The 13,867-nt window shown below is 46.5% G+C and overlaps 1 protein-coding gene across 1 annotated transcript in view; it reads left to right on the top strand.

Annotated features, from left to right (window-relative positions):
• The window catches only part of sec23a (Sec23 homolog A, coat complex II component), a 14,499-nt gene extending 638 nt beyond the window's left edge, over positions 1–13,861 (top strand). Inside the window, exons 2-20 of the mRNA XM_037695285.1 lie at positions 1,504–1,771; positions 1,848–1,905; positions 1,982–2,068; positions 2,152–2,388; positions 2,650–2,726; positions 2,800–2,944; positions 3,019–3,177; positions 3,586–3,701; positions 3,796–3,919; positions 4,002–4,082; positions 5,422–5,511; positions 11,451–11,557; positions 12,032–12,185; positions 12,262–12,339; positions 12,410–12,571; positions 12,653–12,739; positions 13,213–13,368; positions 13,459–13,524; positions 13,596–13,861. Of these exons, the coding sequence (XP_037551213.1) occupies positions 1,551–1,771; positions 1,848–1,905; positions 1,982–2,068; positions 2,152–2,388; positions 2,650–2,726; positions 2,800–2,944; positions 3,019–3,177; positions 3,586–3,701; positions 3,796–3,919; positions 4,002–4,082; positions 5,422–5,511; positions 11,451–11,557; positions 12,032–12,185; positions 12,262–12,339; positions 12,410–12,571; positions 12,653–12,739; positions 13,213–13,368; positions 13,459–13,524; positions 13,596–13,685 (2,295 nt within the window). The 5' untranslated portion in view covers positions 1,504–1,550 and the 3' untranslated portion in view covers positions 13,686–13,861. The remainder of the gene's footprint in view (positions 1–1,503; positions 1,772–1,847; positions 1,906–1,981; positions 2,069–2,151; positions 2,389–2,649; positions 2,727–2,799; positions 2,945–3,018; positions 3,178–3,585; positions 3,702–3,795; positions 3,920–4,001; positions 4,083–5,421; positions 5,512–11,450; positions 11,558–12,031; positions 12,186–12,261; positions 12,340–12,409; positions 12,572–12,652; positions 12,740–13,212; positions 13,369–13,458; positions 13,525–13,595) is intronic.
• Positions 13,862–13,867: the final 6 nt, after the last annotated feature.

A 13,867-nucleotide genomic window follows, 5' to 3' on the forward strand; every position in this document is an offset into this window, starting at 1 on the left:
GACTATAGCTGAAAGAGGCTGAGGACTAGCTGAAAGAGGCTGAGGACTATAGCTGAAAGAGGCTGAAGACTAGCTGAAAGAGGCTGAGGACTATAGCTGAAAGAGGCTGAGGACTAGCTGAAAGAGGCTGAGGACTAGCTGAAAGAGGCTGAAGACTATAGCTGAAAGAGGCTGAAGACTATAGCTGAAAGAGGCTGAAGACTATAGCTGAAAGAGGCTGAGGACTAGTTGAAAGAGGCTGAAGACTAGTTGAAAGAGGCTGAAGACTATAGCTGAAAGAGGCTGAAGACTATAGCTGAAAGAGGCTGAGGACTATAGCTTAAAGAGGCTGAGGACTATAGCTTAAAGAGGCTGAGGACTATAGCTGAAAGAGGCTGAAGACTGTAGCTAAAAGAGGCTGAAGACTATAGCTGAAAGAGGCTGAGGACTAGTTCAAAGAGGCTGAAGACTAGTTGAAAGAGGCTGAAGACTAGCTGAAAGAGGCTGAAGACTATAGCTGAAAGAGACTGACAACTAGCTGAAAGAGGCTGAAGACTAGCTGAAAGAGGCTGAGGACTATAGCTGAAAAAGTCTGAAGACTAGTTGAAAGAGGCTGAAGACTAGCTGAAAGAGGCTGAAGACTATAGCTGAAAGAGACTGACAACTAGCTGAAAGAGGCTGAAGACTAGCTGAAAGAGGCTGAGGCCCTGTCATTGAGCTAGAGGCAGAAGATTAGCTAAAATATAAAAAACAGACTAGCTAAAAGAAGCAGCTGAAAATGACTTGATAACATTAGCTAAAGGAATCCGAATGCTAAAAGCTAAAGGAATCATAAGACGAGCTCAAATAAGTAAACAAAAACTAGCTTAAAAACAGGAGACTAGCTAAAAGAAGCAGAAGGCTATCTAAAAGCTAAAAGAAACTGAACACAAGCTGAAAGAAGCAGAAGACTAGCTAGCTAATAACATAAAAATAGTAGCTAAAAGCCAAAAGAAGCAGCACATTAGCTAAAAGGAAAAAGGCTAGTAAAAAGCCAAATGTTGCTTACTAGCTACACATATCAAAGGCCTACAGGTTTAAGCTAAACATAGTAAAAGTTTAACTAAATATTAAAACTTCTAAAAGGCTGCTAAAAGTAACAAAATGTTAGTTAAATGTTAGTAAATATTTGGAAAAGTATAAAAGCTACAAAAAACTAAAGTCCCAGCTCCCATCCCCTGAATGAGCCGAAGATTTGATTAAAACGACACAAAGTCTGCAGAAATAGATTGCAAAACATCCAAGCTGCAGACCTTTGGACAGCCGATCAACTGAGTCCTTCCTAAACCAGAACCCACTGAAAAACTCTACAGTCAGCAGAAGAAAAGAAAAGGGGGCGGAGCTTTAGTTTTTGAGTGAATTTACTTTAAAGGTTTTAATATGTAAGTAAACTGGAGTTTGTATGTCCTGTTATCCACATGTATGTTGTTTTTCTGTTGTACTGACACTGACGCTCCCCCTTCCCACCCACCCCCACTGTCGCAGCCTTTACCCGACAGTGCGACACCTGTGTCACGCCTACCTGCGTTGTCATGGCGACCTTCCCAGAATACATCGCTCAGAACGAGGAGCGCGACGGCGTCCGCTTCAGCTGGAACGTGTGGCCCTCCAGCCGGTTGGAGGCGACCCGGATGGTGGTGCCGGTGGCGGCTCTGTTCACGCCCCTCAAGGAGAGAAGCGACCTGCCCCCTATCCAGTACGAACCGGTTCTGTGCAGCCGCGCCACCTGCCGCGCAGTCCTGAACCCGCTCTGGTAGGCATCGCTAACGCTCACCTGTTGACCTGTCCAACAACCGTCTCACCTAAACACCTCCTGTCTCTGTGTTTAGCCAGGTGGACTACAGAGCCAAGCTGTGGGCCTGCAACTTCTGCTACCAGAGGAACCAGGTGGGTCGAGCAGTTCCGACAGGTGGATGAGAGGACAACGTCTCGGAGACGCTAAAACTTTCTGTTCTCTGTCTAGTTTCCTCCGTCCTATGCCGGGATCTCTGAGCTGAACCAGCCCGCCGAGCTGCTGCCTCATTTTTCCACCATCGAGTATGTGGTCCAGGTGAGACTATCAGGACATTAAGCCAGGTCACGGACCCACCATGTCTTCAGAGGTCTGACCCACTCTGCTCTCTCTGCCTTCAGCGGGGCCCTCAGATGCCACTGGTCTTCTTATATTTGGTGGACACCTGCATGGAGGACGAGGACCTGCAGGCTTTGAAGGAGTCTCTGCAGATGTCCCTGTCTCTGCTGCCCCCCACTGCGCTGGTCGGACTCATCACCTTTGGACGCATGGTTCAGGTCCACGAGCTGGGCTGCGAGGGGATCTCGAAGAGCTACGTCTTCCGGGGGACCAAAGATCTGAACGCCAAACAGCTGCAGGTAGAAGAGTTCGGTTCGAGTCCTTCAGAAATGGTTCTGTGTCTCTTTTAGTCGGGTCATACCCGGTGTTCTTCACAGAAAACACGGCTGTGTTACTACATTAATCCACTGAAGTACAAATAAAAGTACATCTAGTCAAAAGTAAAACGTACTTGGAGTAAAGAGTTACTTTTTAACAGGAAGAGAGTGTTTAAAGTTTTATGAAAACGGGGGGTTTTGTGGTTCAGGTTCTGCAGATTTCTAACAGAAGGTTTCTTACAGGAGATGCTCGGTCTCACCAAATCCTCCGGTGCTCAGGGTCGAGGTCCTCAAACGTCCCAGCAGCCTCTGTCCAACAGGTAAACTCTTGTTGTGGGAATTTGTTCCTGTTAGGCGTGTTCTGCAGGTTCCTCAGTGTCTCCTCCCCCACAGGTTCCTGCAGCCTGTGCAGAAGATCGACATGAACCTGACGGACCTTCTGAGCGAGCTGCAGCGGGACCCCTGGCCCGTCACACAGGGCAAGAGGCCCTTACGCTCCCTGGGTGTCGCCATGTCCATCGCTGTGGGACTTCTGGAGGTGAGGCATGAAGGTTCATAGCTCTGCGTAACAAAGCTGTAAAACGGAGTCTGATGGGCACGTTTTGTCCTCAGTGCACGTTCCCGAACACCGGGGCCCGAATTATGACGTTCATCGGGGGCCCAGCCACGCAGGGGCCAGGCATGGTGGTGGGGGACGAGCTGAAGACCCCCATAAGGTCCTGGCACGACATTGAGAAGGACAATGCCAAGTTCATGAAGAAGGCTACAAAAGTAAGAGAGTTCTGGGAACATGTACTTTTTGTTTTAGAAAGTATTGGATTATTGTAAAGTTTTATTTGATAATTTCCATTGGTTCGCTACTCCTGCAGCTTTTTTTTTGTGGGGGGGGGGGACTTTAAACACATTAAAACGTGTGTCTTTAAAAATGTTCCCGTGTGAAAACGGCCTAAAGTTTTCATAATTTGTGCATTTAAACTTTGTACTCCCAGAAGCGTTACGCTACTTCTACAGTTATGTTTTTATAATTTTTCTCTTTCTGCTATATGGCCGATGAGGTTCTCTCAAATGTTTCAAATCAAATCATCCAACTGTTGACACTCAAGCCCGTAATGATGGGATCAGTTAATTAGCTCCAGCCTGTTAAAAATATCTAACTCTGTGGTAATGTGTGTGTTGCAGCACTTTGAGAGTCTCGCCAACAGAGCGTCCACAAACGGTCACATCATCGACATCTACGCCTGCGCGCTGGATCAGACGGGCCTGCTGGAGATGAAATGTTGCCCCAATCACACCGGGTAGGTTTCAGAAGCCTTTAACCGAAGCCAGCTACGGATATTCTGCCGACAGACGGGTATGGGTGTAATGTGTGACAATGTGTTTGTCTGTCAGGGGGTACATGGTGATGGCCGACTCCTTCAACACGTCTCTGTTCAAACAAACCTTCCAAAGAGTTTTCACCAAAGACGTCCAGGGATCGTTCAAGATGGCGTTCGCCGCCACGCTGGAGGTCAAGGTACAAAGGGAGCCACACAGGAAACGGGGGCTCTGCGTTCAGCTCGCGCGTTAACTAAAGCTGCCGTGTTTTTCTCTTTCAGACATCCAGGGAAATCAAAGTGTGCGGAGCAATCGGTCCATGTGTGACTCTGAACGCCAAAGGGTCCTGTGTATCTGAGAACGTACGAGTTCATTAATTTACTTAATGACACACTCCCCCACAAACAGACAAGAACTAAGTTTACTACTGATGGTGTTTTCAGTCTGAAAGGGCTCCGAGTGTTTTTGGAACTGGGAAGCTTCCCCTTTGAAAATGATAGGAACTCTTAAGTCCAACAGATCTCCTCAGTGGAGTCTGTGCACCTGAATGATCCTAGGAGCGCTGCCGTCTGCTAATCTCCCCATGTCAGGTCTCCCCTGGGAGACTGGTCAAAGTGATGGGCCAGACATGGGGTATTAGTGGTTCCCAACCCTGGTCCTTGAAGAACACCGTCCTGCATGTTTTAGTTGTTCCCCTGCTGTGACACACCTAATTTGAATGAACAGGTGATTAACAGACTTCTGCAGAACTTGAGGAAGTAATAAAATCACTGAATCAGGTGTGTTGGAGCAGGAAACAACTAAAACATGCAGGATGGTGTTCCTCAAGGACCAGGGTTGGGAACCACTAATTTCAAGTAAATTTATGGACAGAAGACCACAAGGAGTTCAATGTCCCTTGCCCAGATGTAGGTTGTCAAGGTCCCACCCTAGAGCCAGTCCTGGGGGGCAGGGGGTTTTCAACTATCACCTGGTAACTGTGTTTGCCTATGGGGCCCAGTTGAGCTCAGCCCAGATGAGCTGCATGGGTTTGTCTTCCTGTGGGTCCACCACCTGCAGAAGGAGCCGTTCAGGTCTCGTGTGGGTTGTTTTGGGTGGCAGTGAAGGCCTCGACGCTCTGATCCCGGCGTGAAACGTTACCTCTCTGCTGGGGAAGGAGCCTGAGCTTTTGCGTGAGCTTGAGAGGTACCAACTAGATCTTTAACTTTAAAGCTGTGCAGCTTCACAAACATTATTATTAACTGTATTAGTTTGTATGTTTTTAGCATCAAAGTCTGCTCAGAAAATTCTGGCCTGAGCAAATTTTTGATGTAGGTCCTTAACTTGCTTCATCGTGAGACTTGACTGTTCTTAAAACCCTCAGACTCTACAGAACCGTTTAGTCCAAAAGCACCTTAATAACTGAGAACAGTAGCTCCTCGGGGAACTTGCTGACATGGTTCTAGGAACTGAGTAATGGTTCTCGTTGTCTTGAAGCACCTTCTGTCCTTCAGCCTCTTGTTAGCTTTCATTTAGCATCAATAGATGACCGACTGCTGTTGTTACTTAACTGGTATTTAAAGTTGATCTGTAAAAGCTGTTTTCACTGACGGAATATTTTCTGTGCAGTGAAGCACTCATAAAGTCAGGAAGTACTAGTTATTGTTCACATTTATTTGGCTTTAAGACGATAAAAGTAACAATTCTAACTTTTTGTTTCAGGAAATCGGGACGGGAGGAACGTGTCAGTGGAAGATCTGCGGTTTGGACCCAAACACCACGCTGGCTCTGTACTTTGAAGTCGTGAACCAGGTATGAGAACTTCACCTTTCCTGGACAGTAGAGGGGGTATTTGATTGATCTGAAGGATCGATGTTGAGCAGTAAACGGGTCTAAAGTTAATATTTGAAAGAAATGTTATTCTCACCCGAGATCCACGATGTTTTATTGTTAGTGGTATTTAGACGAACCTCAACGGAGACTCGAGCTGGTTTCAGTATTTACTTGAGATTCTACAGAAAATAAAGGAAAAGCCACAACATTATGACCACCTGCCCAATAACTGAAGCTTATATATGTGTTTCTAAGGACGTCGTGAAAAGATGTACAATTTGTTGGTGAATCGGGGTTTGTGTTATCAAAAACAAAAAACTGCAGTGTTTTTTTAAGCAGATGGGATGCCAAATTAGGCTTGGATAGAAAAATCTGAGGTTCTGGTTCCACAGACCGAGCTTTGGGTCTGTATCATAAAACTATAGTGGTTGCAGTTTCTTCTAAATGCAGAGGGAGCGCTGAGTGACTTCAACGCAGTTTATTAAAGAATGAAATGTTGAAGTTAAAACAAGCAGAACATGTGGTGAAATGAGCTAAAGAAGAGTAAAAAGCACATATTTTCAATCAGAGCAATAATTAGCAAAACTGAAGCTAAATGATAGAATTAGCTAAACCATAGCTAAAAGCTAAAATGAGCTAAACCGTAGCTAAAAGCTGAAATTGGTTCAAAATTAGATAAACTTTAGCTAAAACTGAACCTTAGATAAAAGTGAAGGTGGCAAAACCATAGCTAAAAGCTAAAAATAAATGAATTAAAAACCATGAATGGCTAAAGGGAGCAAAAAAAAAAATTTAAATTGTAAAAATAGATTAGTTTGCTGAAGCAGATTTTAAAATAATTTTTGGAAGGGATTGAAGAGACTTCAATTTTTATTATTTTTTTTAAATGTAAATCAAGTTAAATATTTTGAAACCTATGCAAGTTACAAAAACCAGAAGTCGTAGCTGCCATCTACCGAATGAGGCGAGCGTTTTGATATATGAGCGGCTAAAACAGCACAAAGTCTGCAGCAGTAATTTGATTGCAACAAACATAAAAAAGGATTTACAGGAAAACAACGGCGTGAATGCTGATTCAGCGTTTGATCTTTAAAGTCTACAGAGCGTGATGGAAACAGAACAGCTGAAGAAATGCAACATTTAAACTTCTCAGTTTTGTTGCGCCTGTTACAATTGCAGAATGTTCTCAGTCCACGCTGCAGATGGACTAAAAATATGGTCATTACTTTTTGTGTACGGTGAGATTTATTTCCCAGAATGCACATTGATGGACGCAGGTCATCAGCTTTGTTTGACCCGGCAGAAGAAGCAGCCGTTTGCCTCTGGACTGAGGGTTCAGCAGTGGTTTAGGTTGAGTGGATCGCTGAAGTGTTGGGCAGTGACGGATGTGTTCCCACGGTGATGGTCGCTGCGCTAATGTTGTTGGCCGCATTGAGGTGGAAGAGGGCGTTCCGAGGGTGCAGCCCCTGAGACATCCTAGAACTCTTCTGAAAAAATGTTCTGAAACCCCGAAACACGACTGCCCTGTACCTGCTGAAGTTAGAGAGGCAGACGGTAAGCCGGATCATAATCCGTTGCATTGACGGCGTCTTGGACGCAGTCAGATATTCTGTTTGCTTCGACCTTCTGGGCACCGTCTCAAGACAGTCGAGCTAAATGTTTTATCAGTTCTGCTCCACTGACGAGCTGTGAAGTCGTACTTACGTCTGCGTCATGCAGGAGATCCAGGGGTTGAGGGCGGCGCTGGTCAGGACCAGCCAGGTGGAGAGGGCGGAGGACGTAGCTGGACTCTGCTGACCAGTGAAGGTCTCGTACAAACACACAGAGATGTACGGCAGCCAGCAGACCAGCAAACTCACTGCAGCCAAACAGAAAACTATGGTCACAAATGGTTGGGAGGTGCGGTGTCCAGTCCTGGTCCTTGAGGACCACTATCCTGCATGTTTTATGTTTCCTGGCTCCGTCACACATGATTCAATGGTTGAATTACCTCTTCATGTTCTGCAGAAGCCCGTTAGTCCCCCATTGATTCAAACGAGATGTCTTGGAGCAGAGGAATCTCTAAAACATGCAGGACGGTGGCCCTCAAGGACCAGGATTGGACACCCTCTGGTCTAAAGGTGGTAATGAAGCATTAGTTTGTCAGAACTGGAAGGACACCTGAGGTTAGACGATGGACTCACCTGAGTTTGTGACGATCACGATGGAGCTTCTCAGATAATTGTTGGCCGGAACATGAAAGCAGTGCAGCTCGTTGCAGATGAACGTTCCTCTCCGCGCCTGTTTTCTCGCCACGTAGACTATGTATCCGTGCAGGAAGCACATGAAGAGGATCGGCACCACGATGCCAAACATCATCCACAGCGCCACAAAGTCCCTGCTGTCGGGCGTGAAGTTCGGGCAGCAAAGGAACCGGGACTTGCTGTAGTGGTATTTACCAAATCCCAAGAGTGGCAGGGAGGCGTTTACTAAGCTGAAGAGCCAGACCAGAACCAGCGCTGCTCGGCTTCTTCTGGCTGTCCAGATGCTGCGGTAACTGAGGGCGAAGCAGATCTCTGTGAACTTGTCGATGGTGACCAAGGTGAGGGACTGGATTGAGGAGGTTTGCAAGAGGAGGAAGATGAAGCCGCTCCCCTGACAGATGGCACCCTTGCTGGGGTACGTGACAGACCAGTTCAACGTGTTGTGGACTGCAAAGGGGATTGTGGAAAGACCGACAGCCAGGTCGCTGAGGCTAACGCTCAGGGTGAAGGCCAGCGTGTCGGACTGAAGGTCCTTGTTGAGGAGGAGCACCAGCAGGAGGAGAAGGTTGCCACTGATGGAGGCAGCACTTGACAGAACCAAGAGTGCAGCGTACAGCGTTCCCAAAGCACCGGCCATCTTTAGACGAGTCTGAGGATGACAAATTTAACGGATTACAACCAGTGCTCAGACTCTTCCTCCTGGAGTGTCCTTAACGTCCAGCAGAGGCTAATTTAAAGACACCGACTGAGCCGTCGAACGTTCAAAAGTGATGTCTGAACGACGTCCGTTGAACTTGAAACTGCAACTGGATGTGCTCAGTCAGACATGGCCACCTCTGTTTGTGCAGCAGTTTAGGCTTCAGAGGACACCGGCAGAACTGAACACAAATCTGCGAGTTAAACAGACTCGTAGCGCTAAAGAGCAGAGTAAATAAAGAACGGGATCCCACTCGTAAAGAAAGAACTGGGCGTAATGCAGTTCTGTAGATGCACCAATAAGGGGTGCCGATGCATTAAAGCAGACTTCATAAGATTAACTCCTTAGTCTTCTATTTCCATCACCAGCTTTGGAAAAACCAAAAAAAAAAAACTTAGATTGAGAATAGTGTTGGATGTAGAATAATTATTGTTTATTATTCTTTGACGTCTCTCTCATTGAGAAGCAATGCTTGAGCGTTTGTGTGAACAACGTGTTTCGTGTAACCTGGATAAAGTTTGAAAGTTGTACTTTTTACAGTACTGCTTCTACAAAGTCGTGAAGACCGGTTTAAAAACAGACAAAAAAACAAAATATACGCAATATTCTAATATTGAAGGTTAATGTGTTCTTGAAATGCAAAATTTGTTAGCTGACAACTACCACCTGTTTATCTGCAGAAACTTGTTGCAGTACCTTTAACTGCAGCACACCCACAAAGACATGAAGCTTTTCTGGCTTAAAAATGGTCTAATCATAAAATCAAAGTAAATGTGTTGGGAAAACCAAAAGCACATTCAGCTTTATGGAGTTAGTATTGGATAAGGACCAAAATTAGGATTAATTTTGATATATGTAAAATATGATCTTCAGATTAAGTATTTTTAACGTAGGATGTTGGAAACTTTTTTAAAAACTTACCTCGAAAGTGTTTGAATGTGACTTTTGTAAATCTTGAAGAACCTCGGCTTGGTTTGTTGGCTCCTGGTAAGATGAAACCGTCATCTGGAGGCGGTTTTCTGAACCCAAGGAAGGGTTTGGAGCAGATTACAGTCGCATTATTTACCCAAACGAGCTCAAAACCGATGGTGTTTCTGAGTGAAGACCTGAAGAAGAAACAGAAACCATTTTGGCAGTTTTTGTCCTGGTTGGTGAGAAAACCTCTGAAGCTGAACTGGAGTCATCCCCGGTGGCGTTTGAAGGTCCAGAACCTGTGAGTCTGCGATGCTCGGACCTTTTCTCACACGGTGGGATCACCTGAGCTTATTTAAGGTTTGATGAGTCACAGCAGGCAGGCAGCTTCTGTTGGCGCATCACTCGGCAGAAGGAGCAGAAGATGTGTTGCAGCTCTTTCACTGGTTTATCTTTAAATCCATCGTTTCTTGGTTTTCAGCTCCAGTTGAAACCGAGTTGGTCCAGTTTAGTCCTCAGGAAATGTTCTCTGTGTTGTTCTCGACACGTCGCAGGTTCACCATCTCTGGGTGTAAGCAGGTGACCGCGGGGGGGCGAGTATGTTCCCACAGGGAGCGTTACCACGGCACACCTGTCCATCACCTGCTGAGATAACAAACAGAATTACTTTAAACACACACAATGATCTGCTGGCGGTAAAGTCAACACCGTCTGATCGGACAATATCCTGTTGGTGTTTCTGCGGACAGTCGTTACAGGGAGGGCGTTTCATCTGGACCTCGTTTCAGCTTTTAACCCACGTCATGACCTGGTTAGGTTTTTATAAAAACAAGAAGATCAGGACTAAAATAAGTCTGGACCAGGTTTATGGACCAGATTGGTGTCCTCACCAAGATGGGACGTGCAGGTTTGTTTGCACACGTGTCCCAGGGCCTGACTCCGGTAATAACAGGTGTGCAGGTGTGTAATTACCGTGCTCCTGAACTTCAGACCTCTGCTTGTTGCTTTCAGGCTGCATTTGCTCCGTGTCCTCATGTGCTGAGATTAAAGTGCTGCATCATAATGACTCGTAAGTTTACACCGGCCACAGGTCATCTCTGATGCTCAGAAACATCTGGCGAAAGATTAAACGTGTAACGTACATATGTGAATGATTATTGATAGAATTTAATAAAAAGAAACGAACCGTGTGGTTAATTACTGAGTTGAAGCACCTCTGGCAGCAGTTTCAGCCTCGAGTCTTTGCTTTGCCCAGCTGGGTTTGGGGACGTTCAGAATCCATTCAGGCTCGGTCCATGTGGATGGTGGAGCCATTGTCAAGTTCCTTCAGGATGTTTGATGGGGTCCAAGTCAGGTCTCTGGCTGGGACTTTATGGCCGAGTCAAATCACCTGAAAGGTGCTTGAAGGACTCTCAGACCAAAAGGAATCAGATTTTCTGGTCTGATGAAATCAAGATTGAACAGTTTTACCTCAAAATGTGGAGCAAGCCGGACACTGCTCCTCTTCATCCCCACAATGAAGCACGGTGGTGGCAGCATCATGGTTTGTGTGTGTGTTTTTTTTTTATTCTGGGAAGCTGCTCAGAGCTGGACCAATTGTCCACCTTCCGAAGTGACCGTGAGCAGAGCGCATGAAAAAAAACTACCTTAACCCGGATCAGGGGAGACCTGCAGTTCTGGTTGTCCTTCTAGAACTTAGTCCCATTTTCACAGGATCTTTGAAGATTGATCAGTGAGCACGAGGTTCTCGTTCACCAAGAACCTTCCCTCTTTGCTCAGTGTGGCCAAGCGGCAAGTCCTGGTTGTGCCAAACGTCGTCCACTGAGCGGACATGTTTTTATAGACTTTCAACAAGTTTGTTACTTTAAAAAACAGCCCACATCATGATGCTGCCACCACCGTGCTTCTCTATTGGAATAATGATGTACGTCTTCCCGGGAGCCCCTTCAGAGTTGAACCCCAGAAGAAAAAGATCAACCTCCACCAGACGTCGTTTATCTCTACAATGTTTAGAACGGTCAAAGTGACGTCATTACCTGATCTGCCTGTTTGTTGTTTTTCTGCAGCACAACGCTCCGATCCCTCAAGGTGGCCGCGGGGCGATCCAGTTCGTCACTCAGTACCAACACTCATCTGGACAGAGACGCATCCGAGTCACCACGACTGCCAGGAAGTAAGACCGTCATCCTTCACGCCTCAGTTCTGTGCACAAAACTCGAGTTCTGCTTCTGTCCCGAGGACCTCTGAGGTGAAATTGTCTTTGTTTACACAAAAACAGCGTTTAACTGAATTCTGGACCGTTACATAATGGTACATTTTCATGGTTATTCAGGTGGTCTGAACGCAGCCAGTCTCGAGTCAAGTTGCAGAACTGAGTCACAGAACAACAATCTGAGCAGCTTTTTGTCACGTGTTGACCTAATTGTCTCTAATTTACGTTTATCATTCTGTAATTAAGTCTATTAATAGCTTTACAAGTTCTTTATGCTGTCAGGAATGTAAACTGATCAGTGGGGTTAAGAGTTCAGGTGATTTACCAGTTTGAGATGTGCCAGGTGTGACCAGTCGTACTGGGAGCTGGTGTCGTGTCTGAACAGGGCCTGAGTGTAAACCCAAAGGTTCTGTTTCGTTCCTCCCTTTGTTTTAGCTGGGCTGATGCTCAGACTCAGATTCAGAGCATCGCAGCATCCTTCGATCAGGAGGCGGCTGCCCTCTTGATGGCGAGGCTGGCGGTGTACCGGGCGGAGACGGAGGAGGGCCCGGATGTCCTCAGGTGGTTGGATAGACAGCTGATCCGACTGGTGAGGAAACCAGCCAGACTCGAGTCATTAACGACATCGGGGGCGGTGAGGCTCATTTACGTCTGTTTGCTTTCAGTGTCAGAAGTTTGGAGATTACCACAAAGACGACCCGAACTCTTTCAGGTTCTCCGAGACGTTTTCCCTCTACCCTCAGGTGATCCGAGCCCCAGAATAATCTGCCCGTCAGTCGATGCAAGTCTAACCCCGTTACTTCCTGTTTGCAGTTCATGTTCCACCTGCGGCGCTCTCCGTTCCTGCAGGTGTTCAACAACAGCCCTGACGAGAGCTCGTACTACAGACATCACTTCAACAGACAAGATCTGACCCAAGCTCTCATCATGATCCAGCCCGTTCTGTACGCCTACTCCTTCAACGGACCGCCTGAGGTGGGTGCTCCTCCGTCTGGCTCTGTGGACTAACCCAGGCCGACTCGTAGCTGTAATCTTGTCGATCCGTTGACGTTTCAGCCGGTTCTGCTGGACAGCAGCAGCATCCTGCCGGACCGAATCCTACTGATGGACACGTTCTTCCAGATTGTCATCTACCACGGAGAGGTACGACCACACCCAGTGAAGCTGCACCGTTTGTGGCGTTACAAATGTAACGGCAAACTTTTTTAACGTGGCTTTCCAGAATGTTTATTTATTCATTTTTTTCATTTTAGGTCTGATAAATGCGTGATCATTATTTTAGTTAAAGAAACGAGAAACCGGGAAGATTTTGTGTTCAGCTGTTTGAATATCTTTATGTCCAACCAGGTCAGAAAAAAAAAACTATGTTGAAGATAACTAATATCTTTATTCTTATCATCTGAAAATTGTTTTTTATAAAGATTAAAGTGAAAGGTTGAGAATAATCTCAACAAACCTGAATTCTCAAACTGGTAAAATAATAAAATTCCTCTTATTTTTGTTTTTAAAGAACAGAGCAGCAACAGTCTGTTCGTGGAACAAGTTGCCACTCTTGAGTGAAGCAAAACGAAGCTCTGGTATCAAACCTGCGTCTAATCGTCGTGTTTCTGCTTCAGACTGTAGCTCAGTGGAGGAAGGCGGGGTATCAAGACATGCCCGAGTACGAGAACTTCAAACACCTGCTTCAGGCGCCGGTGGACGACGCTCAGGAGCTGCTGCACACGCGCTTCCCCATGCCGAGATACATCGACACGGAGCACGGCGGCAGCCAGGTGGGAGCTCGGTTCTGTTCAGACTCTAAAACCCACTGCACGCCACACTCACCCCTGTCCTGATGTTTACATCTGTCCTGATGTTTACAGGCTCGCTTCCTGCTGTCTAAAGTCAACCCCTCCCAGACCCACAACAACATGTACACCTGGGGACAGGTAAGACCGTGACCTTTGACCTCAGCAGTTAAAGCCAGGAGACAAGCTGACATGAGTTGTTCCCTCTGCAGGAGTCTGGAGCTCCCATCCTCACAGACGACGTCAGCCTTCAGGTGTTCATGGACCACCTGAAGAAGCTGGCCGTCTCCAGCGCTGCCTGAATAATACTCCTCCATTCTTTAGCTGCCTGAGGCGAAACGACCAACAAGCGTTCTACTTCCTGTCTGCAGCAAACAACAAGCGTTCTACTTCCTGTCTGCAGCAAACAACAAGCGGTCTACTTGCTGTCTGCAGCGAACAACAAGCGGTCTACTTCCTGTCTGCAGCAAACAACAAGCGGTCT

This window comes from Nematolebias whitei, chromosome 21 (assembly GCF_014905685.2).
Source record: "Nematolebias whitei isolate Nwh7 chromosome 21, NemWhi1, whole genome shotgun sequence".
Lineage (NCBI taxonomy): Eukaryota > Metazoa > Chordata > Actinopteri > Cyprinodontiformes > Rivulidae > Nematolebias > Nematolebias whitei.